At 49.8% G+C, this 18,164-nt stretch overlaps 1 protein-coding gene across 1 annotated transcript in view; it reads right to left on the bottom strand.

Moving 5' to 3' along the window:
- AACS (acetoacetyl-CoA synthetase) overlaps positions 1-18,164 on the bottom strand; it is an 80,576-nt gene that overhangs the window by 27,828 nt on the left and 34,584 nt on the right. Inside the window, exons 6-9 of the mRNA XM_031650921.1 lie at positions 12,901-13,015; positions 12,611-12,692; positions 8,747-8,894; positions 1,543-1,623 (exon numbers count right to left, since the gene is read on the bottom strand). Coding sequence (XP_031506781.1) covers positions 1,543-1,623; positions 8,747-8,894; positions 12,611-12,692; positions 12,901-13,015 — 426 coding nt within the window. The remainder of the gene's footprint in view (positions 1-1,542; positions 1,624-8,746; positions 8,895-12,610; positions 12,693-12,900; positions 13,016-18,164) is intronic.

Raw genomic sequence — 18,164 nt, 5'->3', positions numbered from 1 at the left:
TGCACTGATGCTGCTGGCCGAGATTCCTGCTCAGAAATATTTGAGAAAGGATGCGGCACACAAGGGACCATTGGTGGGGGTGGGGCTAGCACCAGTATTCTACATTAGGGACTGGGGACAGGGGTGGGTTGTAGAGCAAATCCCTGCAGCTGAAAGAAACCCGAATCTTTGTCCCAAGCCCCTTATTAATCCACAGCTGGTCACAGAGAGCCGGGAGGGGTCTCTCAATAGTCACACATCAAAAACACACCCAAGGTCACCACTCCTGAGTCTGTGTGAGATCCCAGGGGTCCGTCCCCTGCACCGGTGTATGTGTGAGGTCCCAGGAGTCTGTCCCCCCTCCTCCATCTGTGTGCAGTCCCAGGGGTCTGTCCCCACTCCTGCATCTATGTGAGGTCCTGGGGGTCTGTCCCCACTCCTGCATCTGTGTGCAGTCCCGGGGGTCTGACACTCTCCTGCACCTGTGTGAGGTCCCAGGTGTCCGTCCCTGCTCCTGCATCTGTGGGCAGTCCCAGGGAGTCTCTCACAAGGGGTACAGAAGGGCCCTGGGCATCGACCTCACAGGTCAGGCATGTGCCTGCTGCATTCCACTCAGCATAAAAACTCAGCATGCCAGGGGCGGTGGCTCACGCCTGTAATCCCAGCACTTTGGGAGGCTGGGGCAGGTGAATCATGAGGTCAGGAGTTCGAGACCAGCCTGGTCAACATGGTGAAACCCCATCTCCACTAAAAATACAAAAAATTAGCTGGGCATGGTGGCGCGTGCCTGTAGTCCCAGCTACTCAAGGCTGAGGCAGAAGAATCCCTTGAACCCAGGAGGCAGAGATTGCAGTGAGCTGAGATCGAGCCACTGCACTCCAGCCTGGGCGACAGAGCTAGACTTCATCTCAAAAACAAACAAAAACAAACAAACAAACAAACTCGGCACAGAAGCACCACTCAGGACCTGTAGCTAGATCATTCTGGAAGCTCTTGATGTTTTCAGTTCTCCTCTGGGGTAAAATACACGTGCTTTAACTTGTCCTAACCTTCTGTCTTTCAGTGCTCAGCACGGGCAGGAAGCCCTCCAACACCTTGAGTTGAGTTCTGGTTTCATGGCCTGGATTCCACAGCCATGTGAGGTCCCAGTGGTCCCGGGACCTCACATAGATGCAGGAGTGGGGATAGACCCCTGGGACTGCACACAGATGGAGGAGGGGGGACAGACTCCTGGGACCTCACACATACACCAGTGCAGGGGACGGACCCCTGGGATCTCACACAGACTCAGGAGTGGTGACCTTGGGTGTGTTTTTGATGTGTGACTGTTGAGACGCCCCTCCCGGCTCTCTGTGACCAGCTGTGGATTCCATGTGGATTCCAAGCTGCTGATTGCAAGCTGTGGAAGAGCAGGCCAACTCGACACCGTGCGCTGGGGGAGCTCTCACCACAGTTCAGCACAGGCCAGTGCCCAGGGAAGCCTTTACCATGTGTCATGGGCTGGTGTCCGGGGAAGCCCCTACTGTGGTATAGCACAGGCCAGCATCTTGGGGAAGCCCTTACCGTGGTGTAGCACAGGAGGATGTCACTGCTGGTCATGTTGCCGTGCAGCAGATGCTCCTTCAGATGCTGGATGAGGGTGCCCTGCAGGGTAGACACGAGGAGTGGGTGCTCTCTGTTAGGCATACAGTACCAGGAACCTGGTACCTGGCCCACGCGCCACTCAGATGCTGCCAGGAAGAAGCCCCAGCAGATTCCCATTTTCCTTCCTGGGAGAAGCAGACTTGGGAGGCTCCCCGCTCTCCCCTGTGATGAGCCATGCCCCCATATCCCTCTGCCCCAAGAGCTAAGCGTGGCTTGTAGTCTGGAGAGGAAAACCCTGACAATCCTGTCTGCCCTCAAGCTCTCAGTGCCCAGGACATCAAGGGTACCACGGAGGCCCACCAGTTTCAGGCAGAACAGAAGTGACCCTTACTGAGAAGAGAGTCAACGAGCAAAAGACCAGGGCCTAACCCTTGCAGGACAGGTGCTAGCCCAGCCTCATGGGGAACAGGGAACACGGGGGTGAGGGGGATGTGGTGGGGGTGGGGCGCTGGCAACAGAGCAAGACTGTAGCTGGGACTCACGTTCAAGATCGGAGTTCAGGAATGCCTCAGCTGAGCGGACAGCACAAGACCCTGCTTCTGGCTAAAACACCCAAGCAGACCCGCTCCCTCCCACCCACTATACACTATTACCTTCAGTTTTGGTGCTTAATCGGCACTATATTTGCACGGTCCAGAACTCTGAAGCAGATACTATGAAAAGCCGTCCTCTCTCTCTGTCTTATACCCAGCTCTCCCCAGAGGCAGCCAGTCCTAGCAGTTTCCTGTGAATGTCTTTCTTGCTGATGCCAGCACATATTTATTAACACCATTTTGTTCATTGTGAGCCAGTGTCCCACACTTTGCCTTTTCCACCCAACAGCATACCTGGGACATCTTCCTTGGCATGCCAGGAGCTCCCTCATGTCTGTTTACAACTATATAATCTTCCACTGCCCAGAACACACTTGTTCCAAGCAACTCTGTGTGTCCGGCAGGGGCAGGGAGGAGAGGAAGCTTCCCATCGCCAGGCACAACAAAGACAGCAGAGCCAGCAGCCCCTGCACCCGTCACTCCACACTCCCAGCCTCGGTTTTCCTATCTTTCCAACAGATCTTGTACAAGATCCTGAGGACAGACGGCATGCTGCCCCTTCAGTGACCACTGCCCTTCAGTCTGGTCCACAGATGTGAGCCTCTGGCTCATGACAAAGGTGCTTCTGGTCGTGGAGGGCCTAGAGGGCTGAAGCAAGGACTTGTGTATTAAAACCCAGTCATGAAGGCCCTCATCATACCCAAGGAAAAAGCTTCCAAAAGCCAGTTGCAGGAGACGATCCCTTTAAGAGCTCAACAGGAACAATCCTATCCAACACAGGCTCCCATTCAGGAGCCAAAATTCTTATTCCAGAGTCCATCCCGAACAGGCAACCGCCACCTGGCCCACACACAGCTACAACTGAAGCCTCCAGAGACTGCCAGGCAGACGGGTAGATGCTGCCTGATACGGTTTGGCTCCACATCCCCATCCAAATCTCATCTTGAATTGTATTCCCATAATTCCCACATGTTGTGGGAGGGACAAGGTGGGAGATAATTGAATCATGGGGGCAGTTTCTCCCATACTATTCTCACGGTAGTGAATCAGTCTCATGAGAGCTGATGGTCTCATAAGGGGAAACCCATTTCATTTGGTTCTCATTCTCTCTCTTTGCCTGCTGCCATCCAGGTAAAACGTGACTTGCTCCTCCTCGCCTTCTGCCATGATTGTGAGGGCTCCCCAGCCACGTGGAACTGTTAAGTCCATTAAACCTTTCTTTTGTAAATTGCCCAGTCTCAGTATGTCTTTTTTTTTTTTTTAGAGAGTCTTGCTCTGTCACCACGCTGGAGTGCGGCAGTGCAATCTCGGCTCACTGCAACCTCCACCTCCCAGGTTCAAGCGATTCTCCAGCCTCAGCCTCCCGAGTAGCTGGGACTACAGGCGCACACCACCACGCCCAGCTAATTTTTTATTTCCAGTAGAGACGGGGTTTCACCATGTTGGCCAGGCTGGTCTTGATCTCTTGACCTTGTGATCTGCCCACCTTGGCCTCCCAAAGTGCTGGGATTACAAGCGTGAGCCACCGCGCCTGGCCCTCAGTATGTCTTCATCAGCAGCATGAAAACAGACTAATGCACTGCCCTTTTCTGCAGTCCCCCGAGACTGCCTCCAGGCTCTGGAAGCTGAGCTGCAGGGTGGAGTTTAACAAGAATCCCCATTGAGGGTCAAGAGACAGCCTCCCCTTCCCTTCCCCAGGCACTCAAAAGCTTCTTAGAAAGTTCCATGACACTCTGTTCTCATGGGCAGTGGGTAGGCAATAATTTGGGGGTGACAAACTTTTCAGGAACTGTCTCCACGAACTAAATCTTTCCACGAATCCACTTAAAGGACAGGGAACTCTGATTCTACGAGCCTGTGGCAAATCCCTCTCCCATTTTCTTTTTCACTTGAAATTAGCATTTAACTCTGCAGCTTCACCCACGTGGTCTGCTGAGAGCACAGCGGAGCTACAAGCCCGCATTCGTTCAGTGGTTCATTAGCCTCATTCTCTCAGACGGCACAAAACGAACAATGGGCCCTCCTCCTCTCCCAATGATTTCTCTGTGTGAATCTTAACAAGTTACATCCATCGTTTTTCCCTTAATTCTTAAATATTTATGGTCAAGTCTGAATGCTTTCCCTGAGGGTAAGGCAGCATAAACGGCATGGTTTCCTGGGTCTCAGCGCCGGAGAGTAATTTCATGTAAAGGAAGAGAACGGGGAACCACTTTCTGACACCCTTCATGGACTTACCAACAAACCAGTAAAATAATCCCCACCCCACTAAATCGGGAAGATTATGAGCCCCTGGGACTCTGGCCTATGTTGCCTCACTGTTTTCAAGTTTCTGGTCAAGATAACACTAGAAAACGAGCAAGATGCTTAGTCACTTCTCCAGAGATGCAAGAACCCAGTGAAGATGGGGTACATATAGTTTTTCCTGATTTTTCCACACTCTAAATATATCAGGCATGATCATTTTATGAGCAAGCTATATTATATCTAATACATTTTATGCCCCTCTTAAAAAAAATGACATGCACTATGCAAAGAGCACTAAAAATAAAAGTACAGTTACACATTTCCATTTATCCTAAAATGTCTTGTTTGGCCACATACACCCGCTCCCGCCCTTGTCTGCAAGATTTCTAAAAATGCTCATCTCGGTGGCTTATTAACAGACCTGCGCCCAGGTGCACGAGGGCTGCCCTTTCAGAGGGAAAATGCGATTCCAACTATACCTCATACTGTGAACACACCCCAGCTGGCTTTCATAAAATCAGATTATTTGAGTGACAGGACAGCTCTCGGCCTACAAAGAGGCAACTCGGTTGAGCCAGTGTAACTGCCAGAAATAAGGCCTTTGCCCCCCACCACTAACATCAGCCCCTTGCTCCCACTCCCGGGTTTCTTGAGAATTAACCTGTGTGGACAGGCTCTTGGACCTTCGGATCTATATCACAGCCTACAACAAGACCTTCAGTGAATCCAGATCTAGGTGATGATGAAGCCACATTGACTCCTTTCCACATTCTGATGAAAAGACTCTGTAAAAAGCCTAATAGGGCTTTCAAATGATTCCAGTATAAATGTTTCCTTTTTACAGAAGGGATTCGAACTGCTTCTAGGTAGAGGGAACATCTGTAAAAGCTAAATGAGCTAGAATAAAGGAACCTGTATATCTCCTTTTCAAATGCCACTGTCTTATCAAGCAAAGGTTTCTCCACTAGGAGAATTCTCTTCTTCTGAGTTTGGGGGGAAAAGTGGTGATCAGAATGTTTGACCAAGATATGGTGGATTTTTCTCCTCCCTGTGGGCTGAGCCAACTGAAAGGGAAACGGGGAAATGAGCTATGGGGAGAGCTGAAGAGCTGGCCCAGAGGAGAGCTAGAGCAGCTTGAGGGTGAGAGCCACAGCATGGAGCGAGCATCCTGACTCTCACAGACTGCCCCAGGAGAAGTCTAAGTGCAAGGTAAGGATTCAACAAGAAGCTCTCTTATCAAGCCCAGGGGCAGAGGAGGATCAGAGAAAGTAAGACGTGATAGCAGTTACTAGAAAAGAACTACATTCAACCGGGCACGGTGGCCCACACCTGTAAACCCAGCACTTTGGGAGGCCGAGGAGGGCGGATCACAATGTCAGGAGTTGGAGACCAGCCTGGCCAACATAGTGAAACCCTATCTCTACTAAAAATACAAAAAAAAAAAAACTTAGCCAGCCATGGTGGTGGGCACCTGTAATCCTAGCTACTCAGGACACTGAGGTAGGAGAATCACTTGAACCCGGGGGCAGAGGTTGCAGTGAGCCAAGATTGTGCCACTTCACTCCAGCCCAGGTGACAATGCTGGGACTCCATCTCAAAAAAAAAAAAAAAAAAAAAAAAAAAGCAAAGCACCACATTGATCCAGGCATTTCATTTCTGAAGACTGGCCTAGTGAAATCACAAAAATGAAATACACTGACGTTGTGTCCCCCCACCCCCCGATAGATGCACGGAGAAGAAAACAATACCCATTTCCAGGGTGTTCCCACCAAAGCTGCATAACCTGGACCTAACCACGAGGAGACACCAGTCAGACCCAAAGAGAGCCATTCTGCCAAACCAGGAGCCTGGGCTCTTTGAAAATGTCAGTGTCACGAAAGACGAAGAAGCCCGAGGAACTGTTCCAGACCCAAGGACGTGCAGGAGACCTGACGACTGACGTGCCACCACCTGAGCTGCTAGCACACTATTGGGAAACTGGCGACCTGAGTGTGGACCGTAGATTAGGGGACAGCACTGCACCAACGTCAACCTTCCTGAATTTGATGAGCATGTTACACTTCTGTAAGAGAACGTTTTTGTTCTTGGGAGATACGTGCTGAAATATTAAAGAGTGAAAGATCATTACGGCTCCGACGTACTCCAACGAGTTCAGCAAAAAGCAAACTAACAACATGTGTATATATGCTGAGAGAGAGAAAGAAGGCAAAAGAAGCTGTTAGGACATGTTAAAAATTGATGTTGACATCAGGCACAGTGGCTCATGCCTATAATTCCAGCACTCAAGAGGCCAAGGCGAGAGGATCACTTGAGCCCAAGAGTTCATGACCAGCCTGGGGAACGTAGCAAGACCCCATCTCCACAAAAATGAAAAAGTAGCATGTGCCTGTAGTCCTACGTACTTGGAAGACTGAGGTGAGAGATTGCTTGGGCCCAGGAGGTAGAGGTTGCAGTGAGCCATGATCACACCACTGCACTACAGTCTGGGCAACAAAGTGAGAAACTGTCTCAAAAAAAAAAAATGACATTGAAAATATTAAAAACAGAATGTTAACAATGGAAGAATCCAGCTGAAGGGTGCCATGGAGCTTACTATTCTTGCCACTTTTCTATCGGTTCTCTAGGTATTTTATTTTTTTCAAAAATAAAAGGTTTGGTTGAGCCTGGTGGCTCACATCTGTAATCCCAGCACTTTCGGAGGCCAAAGCAAGTGGATTACATGAGCCCAGGGGTTTGAGACCAGCCCGGGTAACATGGCAAAACCCGATCTCTACAGAAAAAAAAAAAAAAAAAAACAAGTAGGGCATAGTGGTACATGCCTATGGTCCCAGCTGCGTGGGAGGCTGGGTGGGGAGGATTGCTTAAGCCCAGGAGGCGAAGGTTGCAGTGAGCCAAGGTCGCACCACTGCACTCCAGCTGGGTGACAGATCAAGACTCCATCTCAAAAAAGTAAATAAACAAATAAATAAAAGGTTAAAAGTCACTAACCTATACGTATAAATTCTATTACATAGTATTAACATATTATTTCAGGTGCTTTAATAAAGTTAGACTTTTGGCGAAATAAGAAATATTAAAAGCATGTGTCATGGGCTGAACTATGTACCCCCAAAATTCATATATTGAAGTTCTAATCCCCAGTATCTCAGAATGTGACTAAATGGGCCTTTAAAAGGTGACGGAATTTAAATGAGGCTGTCAGAGCAGGCCCAGATCCGATCTGACTGGGGTCCTCAGGAGAAGAAGCTTGGACACATACAGGGAGATACCAGGGATGTCACGTGAAAGACCACATGAGGACACAAGCCAAGGCGCGAGGCCTCAGACAAGAACAACCGGGTGGCACCTTGGTGTTGAAGCCACACAGCCTGTGGTATTTTGTTATGGCAGCCCTAACAGACTCACAGCACAGGTAGGCTCTTTCTCAGTTAATTAGACTCTAATAATAACCTAATAACCTAGTAACCTAGCCTTCTAATAACCTAACCAGTGGCTTTCAAATATTTTACCACAACCCACGGTCAGATGTAAGTTTTACAAGGCCCCTGGCACGTGCACACATCCACTCCACATAATGACAGCTTCACAAAACAACACCCATACCTCTTATGAGTCTATTCTGTGCTAACATTTTATTTTACTTTTATTTTTTGAGACAGAGTCTGGCTCTGTTGCCAGCTGGAGTGCAGTGGCACGATCTCAGCTCATTGCAACCTCTGCCTCCTGGGTTCAGACAATTGTCCCACTTCAGCCTCTCGAGTAGCTCAGACTACAGGCATGTGCCACCATGTCCAGCCAATTTTTGTATTTTTTAGTAGAAATGGGGTTTTGCCATATTGGCCAGGATGGTCTCAAACTCCTGGGCTCAAAGCAATCTGCCCGCCTCAGGTTCCCAAAGTGCTGGGGTTATGGGCGTGAGCCACTGCACCTGGCACTGTGCTAATATTATCTATTCTTGTCTATTCTGATTCGTTCTTTTTAAAATAGGTGGCAGGGCCCACCTACTGAGTTCACAATCCTCCAGCTGGTCTGGACCTGCAGGGTGAATGTAGCTGGTTCAGCCAGCGCACCCCCCGCCCCCAAGGCACACTGCACTGTACAGTGACCTCCAAGCCTGTCACCATGGTGGTAGGTGCCATCCCAGTCCCTGAAGTGGCAGCTCTCCACTGCCCTGGGCCCAGTGCCGGATCTCCGCGCAGCACCCCACTTGGAGAGAAGCTGCATGTTGGACTCTCCGGGAATGGGGTGCAGTCTGACAACCCCAACGCTGCCATCATCAGCTGGGAGGCCCTGTTGGAGCAAACAGACAACAGGAGGCCCCTGCAGAGCTTTCCCCAGAGACCTACCCCAGCGGAATGCACCATGCATTTGGGTGCGCCCGTGGTGCCCGATGAAAACATGATGAACAGTGGGTGGCTGAAGGGCAGCTGCTCGAACTCCAGCTGCGGGGCCTGCTCGCTGGTGCCGGTGGCAAGAAAGTCGTCCAGAAACACACTGTGGGCCGAAAAGCAGGGAAACACACCATGAACGTCCCAGAATGCTGGACCGGACCCGCTGATTCCACCCATGCACTGCCCTCTGTTTCTACCCCAGAAAAGCCAGGATTCCAGGGGGATGGTGGCCTGATTTGGAAACTTTCTGGGACCAGCAGAGGAAGTCAGATCTCAGAGATTCAAGCTAATTGAAGTAAAACTCATTGATCGAGTAAAGGTTTCAAGTTGCTTAATCAGCACTGCTGACAGGGCCAAGGGCTGTCTTTTAGAGGATCTTTTGTTTTCATAACCACCATGGAGAAGGATCACTTACAATGAACAAGCCATGTGTGTACCAACACTGCTGAAGGAGGCTTTGGAAATGGCCTTGAAGTCTTCTGAGCTCATGTCCTTTGTTTGCTGTTCATCACCTGATTGGCAAATGCTTTGTTTCCAATGATCGACCAAAAGGAAGCACTTACCAAGTGGGTCTGAATTAAGATGCTTCCCCCGTGGGGAGATGGGAGAGGAGGAGATGCTAGATTAATGAGCCCTTCCTACAGATGTGGCGCCAATTTCCTAAACCACAGCTCCATGACAGAGAACCGCTCAGCAAATACCATGTGTTATCACTAACTTACTAGATCCTGAGGTTTACAATAGCAAGATACAAATATCTGTCCAAGAACAAATAAAATTCATCCCAGCTTTTGACTGTCACCCAGGAAGTGTGCCTGGGCTTACCCCCAAAGCTGACATGCAGCATTGCTGTAGGTGGCCAAGAACCATCAAAGGGGCAACACAAACAGAAGATTTGTTTTCTGCACTAGAAACAGCTGCAGAAGCCACAAGCCATCTTGGGAAAAGGTGGTTTTCTATTTTGAGATGAGCAGCACCACCCATCTGAACACACTGGCCCTATACTCAAATGACAAATGGAACTGTCTTTCAGGGAAGGAGGTGGGAATCAGTTAAACGCAGCCTGCAACCATTTGCTAGGGATAGTTACTCTGAAATACAAATGCCATACATCCTAAAATGAAGAATTTTGCTGTGCACCCTTAAAAGATAAAGGTTTCTCCTGGGGAAGACACGGTGGTTTAAAAAGGGCATCCAAAGTAATTCAGCTCTAAGCAAGAAACAAACAAAGCCGTCTGCTCCAGCGTGTCAGGAAAACTATTCACTGAGGAACTTTACAGCCAATGAAAACTCCATCCCACCTCTACCTCCTGTAAGAATCCCATTATAAAGTGCCCAAACTAATCAGACACTTCCCATGGAGAAAAGCCTTTTCTTTCAAATGGCCCATAAATCACAGCACACAACGATTACCTTTGTTAAAGCTCTTCTAAGAATGAAAAGCCCACAGGGTGGCTCCCCCGACCCCCGTCAGTTCTCCACAGACGGACACGTACCCTATTCTGCTTTATCTGTGGCATCCACAATCAAAGGACGGACTGCAGTGGGAGTCCAGCCCCTGGGGTGTCAACAGGGGGCTTGTGCATTGTATCGGACTAAATGAAGTGGCTAACACGATTCTGCCGGATGCCCTCATTTTATATCAACTGCTGATGAATATTATTCAGAAAAAAATAAAAGCCAGGCCAACCAGGGGGCTGGTAAACCCTGTCTGGTTTTCCTCCTAGCCTCCGTGCGTCATGGCCTCCATCCATACAGCTGGGGCGCTAAATCCGAGGTTGCATGAAATAAAGCTGGGCTCTGGCACCTGACTGTAATTTATTAAGGTCGGCAGGGTCCCACAGTCCACAGGGACAGGCACCTGGGCCTGCCTGTGAAGGATCCGCCCATCCTGACTCAGGTGCTTCAGGGGACAGAGCCCACCGCAGCCGCACAATGACAGGCGGGATCACTCAGAGCTGACTGTGCACGCTTTGCAGAGCAGCGGCTTATTTAATCCTCCCAGCCAGCCTGAGAGGATGGTGCTGACAGAGTGTGGATGTTTGTCCCCACCCTCATCTCATGTTGAAATGTAATTCCCAATCTGCAGGTGAGGCCTGGTGGGAGGCGTCTGCATCATGAGGGTGGATTCCTCGTGAATGGCACGGACTATCTCCTTGGTGATGAGTGGGTTCTCACTGTGAATTCACACGAGACCTGGTCATTGAAAAGTGTGTGGCACCCCGCCCCCCGCCTCCCTCCACTCCTGCTTTCCCATGTAAAGTGCCCGCTCCACTTCCCTTCCGCCATGATCACAAGCTCCATATGGCCTCCCCAGAAGCAGATGCCGGCACTATGCCTCTCGCACAGCCTGCAGAACCGTGAGCCAATTAAACCTCTTTTGTTATAAATTACCCAGTCTCAGGTATTTCTTTATAGCAAGGCAAGAACGACTTAAAACAGGTACCATCTCATCTCCATTTTACAGATGGAGACACAAGGTTCAGAGAGATTCCTTGCACAGGGTCACACAGCTGAGAGCTGAGCCTGACAAGTCGGATCTGAAGACCATGGCCCTCACCAACCACCACTTTGCCTGCAGCACCCTTCAGGCTCCGGAATGTGCCCTGCACACACAGCTGTCCCTAGACCCTGCTCATACCTCAAAGCCACCCCCAGATGCCACCTCCCCAGATCCTACAGGGAAAACAACCAGGCCCTGCTGTCAACTCCTGGGCACATCTTGTCCCTCCCACTCCCAGTGGTCACAGCTCATCCTTCCTGCAGGTGGGTCTCACCTCTCCACCTAGACTGCAACTCCTGGAGGACAGGACACATGCTTTGTACCTCCTGGTGCCCCTGGGAACACCCTGACAGATGGTAACAAGCCACGCACCAACTACCACTTGCTGGAACAAAAAGGCCTCCGCCATCTCCTCCTCTCTTCCACCTCTGGTCCCCGTGGCGGGCATGAAGCCACCCTGCCATGTCTACGCAGCCCCTCCTCACCAGGCCTCGAGGAGCCACGTACGAGGTGCCCTCCAGTGGCCCAGACCCGAGGTTCAAGGGAAAGCTTACCCCGTGGGGGCAAATGCCTGAGCTCAGAACCCTCTCCCCTCAACTGTTTCAAGAAAAAATAAAGGAAGGTAACTCTAAGAACTTTGGGACAAATTCAACTTTGACTAAACCATAATCCATTTCCTTAATCTCTATTCAAAATTAAGATTCTTACAATTCTATTTGGTACACAAAACATGTGGTTTATTCTTTTATAAATGTCAGAAAGCCAAGGAAGAAAGATGTTATCAGCAATGGGGAACACATGCGTGTCCTAAAGGGTGAAAAATACCTATATCAGTGTTCATGTATGCATAGCCATACATACACATGTACACATGCCTGTGCACCTGTGCGCATATGTACATGTGTAAATGCATATACATGTGTACACATGTAGATATGCATGTGTCTGTGTCGTGTGCATTGCATGCACCCACATGTGCACATACATGTACACATGATTTCCAATGCAGAACTTCTGTGGCCAATCTGGGAAGGTGGGCTTGGCCCCATCAGAGCCCCCTACACGAGGGACACCAGATCGGAAGAGTGAGGGTTCCTGGGACCTCTCTCTTCCGCCACTCATTTACTGTGTGGCCTTGGGGGATTTCCTCTGGGGCCGGCTTCAGGTGTCTCATCTACAAAATGACGCTTTTAACTAAAACTTCCTCCACTTCTAAAATCCTGAGTGACCCCCAGTGGGAGATCCAGGGGCCTACTTCCCCGCGGGAGCTCCAGTGGGTTCCACACGGACCTGTGGGTCAGAATGCGGTACATTACCTGTTGGGAATCTTTGAAAGGTCTATCTTCTCTCTGGAGGACACGTAAGGAATCACTACCACTTTCTTCAAGTCTGGTAGGCCTGGAAGGAGCGGGAGGAGAAAACACAAGGTTACAGGACAAAGATGCTTGGCTGCTGCTTTTTTCCCCCCCACAAAATATAACACCATCTGGGGCAGAGAATATAACTCAATCTGGGGCAGAGACTACCCAGGCTGACTCCTGGCAGACTCTGATGTACCGGCACACACACCCGGCCATGCCGGCTGGGAGCTGGAAGGGCCACACACCTTTAACCACCTGCTGCAGCTTTTCCATGTGGTTGTGCTCTTTGCCGTTATAGACAACGGCCTCCACAGAGAAGATGAGCTTCGGCTGAATTTGAGAAAACCGGTCCAGCACACCCTGAAAGCAGGAGGAGAAAGTCATCATTGATCATCCAAAAGGCAAAACCCAGCAGGCATGGTGGTGGGTGCCTGTAGTCCCAGCTACTCTGGAGGCTGAGGTGGGAGGATTGCTTGAGCCCAGGAGTTCAAGGTTGGAGTGAGCTACGCTTGCACCACTGCATTCCAGCCTGGGCACAGAGTGAGATCCTGTCTCTAAAACAACAAAATGGCAAAAACCTTCGGTAGCCACTAGGACCGCTGCATTTCACAGGAGAGAAAGGGCAACATCATCAGGTTGCATGGCCAGGTCCCTGTGTCCGCAGCACCCGCAGCCAATAAAGAAAGTAGATGTGGCCGGGCGCGCTGGCTCACACCTGTAATCCAAGCACTTTGAGAGGCCGAGGCAGGTGGATCACTTGAGGTCAGGAGTTCAAGACCAGCCTGGCCACTGTGGTGAAACCCCATCTCTACTAAAAATACAAAACTTAGCCAGGCATGGTGGCACAGGCCTGTGGCCCCAGCCACTTGGGAGGCTAAGGCAGGAGAATCGCTTGAACCTAGGAGACAGAGGTTGCAGTGAGCCGAGATTGTGCCATTGCACTCCAGCCTGGGAACAGAGTGAGACTCTGGTCTTTAAAAAAAAAAAAAAAAAAAAGGCAGGCACGGTGGCTCACGCCTGTAATCCCAGCACTTTGGGAGGCCAAGGCGGGCGGATCATGAGGTCAGGAGTTTGAGACCAGCCTGACCAACATGGTGAAACCCCATCTCTACTAAAAATACAAAAATTACCCAGGCATGGTGGTGCACGCCTGTAGTCCCAGCTACTCAGGAGGCTAAGGCAGGAGAATCGCTTGAACCCGGGGAGGCAGAGTTTGCAGTGAACTGAGATAGTGCCACTGCACTCCACCCTGGGCAACAAAGCGAGACTCCATCTCAAAAAAAAAGTTGATCAAAGCACATCTTATATCTGAGAACAACCACCATGCCAAGGAAGGTATCAATATCAAGAAATACCAGAAGTATTTACAGACATATACTGAAATAGGAAGAGTATAGAGTGTGTATTGCACTACCAAAAAGATTCCCCACTTCACAGAAAGAGCCTGTTAGCACAGCTCCACTAGTGTATACAAAAGAAGACTCATCTTCCAAACAGGCAACAACAGCAAAGCAAAGTGGTCCCATATTTTTGTTCTCGGAATCTTCAATTAAAGAGGAACCTGAATCCTCCAAGCAGTGCATTTATGCCAACCAATGGCATAAGCCTACATGTGCACACGCTAGTTAACGAGCCCCATCTTCAAAGGCAGGATCGCCACACCCATGTCTCCGGTCTGTACTGCACGTGGAGTCTGCAGTCCAGCCAACGGCACTGCTTTCCTGAAAGACGGGATTCCTCCCATGCAGGCATGGGCTTGTTCCTGGAACTCATAACATTCACTGATACTCCCTGAGTGTTAGTCCAGATTATTAGTTAGTAACAGATTAAAGCACTCTCAGACAAGGCTTCTATTCACTTCCCTCCTAGCCATCCTCCAGGTTACACTGTGTTAACAGACTGCCATCCACAAACATGGGTAGGCATCGCCCAGATGGCTGCTATTCCCTCACACATGAGCCTGATACAAGCGGTTCAAGACCAACACCTGGGGCTGCCCCCCAGGGCACACACAGTGGCCCCAGAACCTCTGAGTAAGGACTTCACAGGCCAGGGCTATCCACCCTGGCTGCCTGGTAGCACCACCTACGGTGGGACTATTAAGTTAATTATGCTCATTAGGATAACTAATTAACGGGTTAGGAGCGGCGGGCATTTGTTTTCAGAGCTGCCCCATGACTCTTAGCAGGGAAGCAGGGAAGCAGAAGCGCTGACTCTGCGGGAGTCTAAGGGGCAGAGTGTTGAGGGAGGGAGGCTGGACAGCTGAAAGTGTGGTCCCCAGGGCAGCCAGCGTCAGCCTCACCTGGAGCCCCAGACCTAATGAACTGGAAACTCTGCAGGGGGCCCAGCAATCTCTTCTCACCAGCCGTCCAGATGATCCTGAGGTGGGATAAGATTTGAGAATCTCTGGGCAAAGAGTTCTAGGATTGCGAGTTTATTCAACACTGTCCAGTTTCCCAAACTAGAAGCTGAATTAACAGAGAAGAGTAGGGAGTAGAAAGCATTTATTTATTCCATGTGCTAGGTGCCAGGCACCGTGCCAGGGAACCAGACAAACATGGTTCCCACTCCCCAGAACATACGATCTATCAGAAACACAACAGGAAAACAATTGCAAATGTTATTGTTTTCCATTTCCAATGTTTTCAGTAAACTACACTCAAAATTAGGTAGCCAGGGAAAGAAAAGGAGAGAAGAAATTAAAACCATAGGAAAAACTAATGATGGACTCGATCAGCAAAATCAAAAATCATTTTTCCAAAACAACCAATAACATAAGCCTCTTAGTAGGCACGGTGGCTCGCGCCTGTAATCCCAACACTTTGGGAGACGAGCTTAGACAGCCACAAAAATGTTTTTTTATTAAATTAGCAGGGCACCTGTAATCCCAGCTACGTGGGAGGCGGAGGTGGGAGGACTGCTTGAGCCCAGGAGTTCGAGGCTGCAGTGAACTATGTTCACACCACTGTACTCCAGCCTGGGCAACAGAGAAAGACCCTGTCTCAAAACAAAATAAAAGTAAGCTTCTTGAAATACATGATCAAGAAAAAACCTAGTATTTTGGCCGGGTGCAGTGGCTCCTGCCTGTAATCCCAGCACTTTGGGAGGCCAAGGCAGGCAGATCACTTGAGGTCAGGAGTTTGAGACCAGCCTAACCAAAACTGAGAAACTCTGTCTCTACTAAAAATACAAAAATTAGCCGGACACGGTGGCCCATGCCTATAATCCCAGCTACTCGGGAGGCTGAGGCAGGAGAATTGCTTGAGCCTGGGAGGCAGAGGTTGCAGTGAACTGAGATCACACCACTAACTGCACTCTGGCTTAGGTGACAGAGCAGGACTCCATCTCAAACAAAAAAAAAAAAAAAAAAAGGAAACCTAACATTTCCAGTTACCGCTTGCAGAACACTTACTGTGTGTCAGGTGCTGCCCTAAGCGCTGGACCGATACTTGCTCATTTACTGCTCAGACTAACCTTGGACATGGGTGCCCTTATCACCCTCATATTGCAGATGAATAAACTGAAGCATGTGGCCTCTCAAAATTAGAAGTCACACTTGACTACAGAAAAGATTCATGAGCCAGAAAACAATGTTTAATAGATTTTGAAACCCAGATAGAATGGATGACTTCTCAAGAAAATATAAATTACCAAAATTTATTCAAAAAGCAGCACGACAGCTGAAGTGACAAAGATCTACCTCCTCCAGGGACACCAGGGTGGGCAGCTCTGCAGGCGAGAGCACCACGTCTCTGTAAGCTACAGCATCCCTTCTGTGTAAGCCATTACAGAAGGCAGAGAAAGACAGGAAACACACAAAAGAGGGAGAGATTACAGACCAATGGTATCGACTACAGCAAGAGGCTAACGCAGGGGGAAATTGCAGAATTATCTTGGAAGCTTCCGATAAAAGGCAACGTGCTTTCCACCCATGCTTTAATCAGCTGGAAACTGAAGGAAACTTCCTCACTGACAATAGGTATCTGGCAGACACCTGATGGCACATATCGCACTTGGTAAAAGATGAGATGTCCAGTGAGAAAAGAACACGCAAGACACCCACCCCTAGCCCACCTGTACCTGTGCCAAACAACCCCACCTACGTCCCGGGGTGAGAACCAGAAATAGTTTGCCCCCGGCACACAACGGGAACAGTTGCACACAAAATCTGTGAAAATCTCCAGAAGAATCACTAGAACAAATCAAAGTTAGGCAAGATGGCCACATTTAACTCAATCCAGCAAAATAAATAGTTATGTTAAACCCCAGCAATACAGTTTGAAAAGGTAATGAGGGCCAGGCGCCGTGGAAAGCCAAGGCGGGTGAATCCACTTGAGGATCAGGAGTTCAAGACCAGCCTGGCCAACATAGTGAAACCCCATCTCTACTAAAAATACAAAAATTGGCCAGGTGTGGTGGCGCACGCCTGTAGTCTCAGCTACTTGGAAGGCAGAGGCAGGAGAATGACTTGAACCTGGGAGGCAGAGGTTGCAGTGAGCTGAGAGCGTGCCACTGCACTCCAGCCTCGGTGACAGAGTGAGACTCTGTCTCAGGGAAAAAAAAAAAAAAAGGTAATGAGAAAAACAGAACAAAAGAACATGAGAAAGTCACTGAAGGATTTTTTTTTTTTTTTTGGAGACTGTCACCCTGGCTAGAGTACAGTAGACAGATCACAGCTCACTCAGACTCCACCTCCCAGGCTCAGGATCAGGCTGTGCGTCACCACACCCAGCTAATTTATTTGTTTTTTGTAGAGATGGAGTCTCGCCATGTTGCCCAGGCTGGTCTCAAACTCCTGAACTCAAGTGATCCTATCAGGCTCAGCCTCCCAAAGTGCTGGGATTACAGGTGTGAGCTACCGGGCCCGGCCCTCTAAAGAATATTTAATCTGGGAGAGAGACAGAAGCAAACACTGGTGCAGAGCCACCTGTTGAAGGGTGTATACTGGATAGTAGAAAGGTGATTAAAGTTAAAAAAGAAAGAAAAGGAAGATAAAAAAGGTGTATAGTGGAGAGAAGCAGAAACGAGACTGGTCTGAAGCTACTGTGACGGCAGGCGTGAGCGACGGCAGTGCCTAGCCGGGGTCACGGAGGAACCGAGGAACCGCTCAATCAAACGTATGAAGGAGGACAGTGGAGAGGCGGCAAGAACAGCCAATGGTAGGGAAGGGAGTGAAAGGATGTGGGGCACAGCTCGGGCTCCTGGCTTGGCGGGGATTACTGAGATGGGGCTCCCCCTGGGGACTTGTGAGCTCATCTGGGGCTCCCTGAGTCTTGAGAACTTCTGGCAGCCCCCGCCAGTGCCAACTGGACAGGAGGAAGGAAGGCTGCAAGTGCTCTCAGGATGCACGGTCATGACAAGAACGAGGGGTCTTCCTCCAGCCGAACACGTTGGCCACTGCAGAAGGCACAGGAGGAGGCACAGACCGAGTCAAGCCTCTCTCTCTACTCCTGCCACTTCCTCTGCCCCTCAGCAAAGTTCAAGGCAGGCAGGTGGGTGGCAAGGGAAT

This window comes from Papio anubis, chromosome 9, assembly GCF_008728515.1.
Source record: "Papio anubis isolate 15944 chromosome 9, Panubis1.0, whole genome shotgun sequence".
Classification (NCBI taxonomy): domain Eukaryota; kingdom Metazoa; phylum Chordata; class Mammalia; order Primates; family Cercopithecidae; genus Papio; species Papio anubis.
Note: the sequence above shows the minus strand (reverse complement) of the source record. Positions and strands in the feature narration are given on the sequence as shown.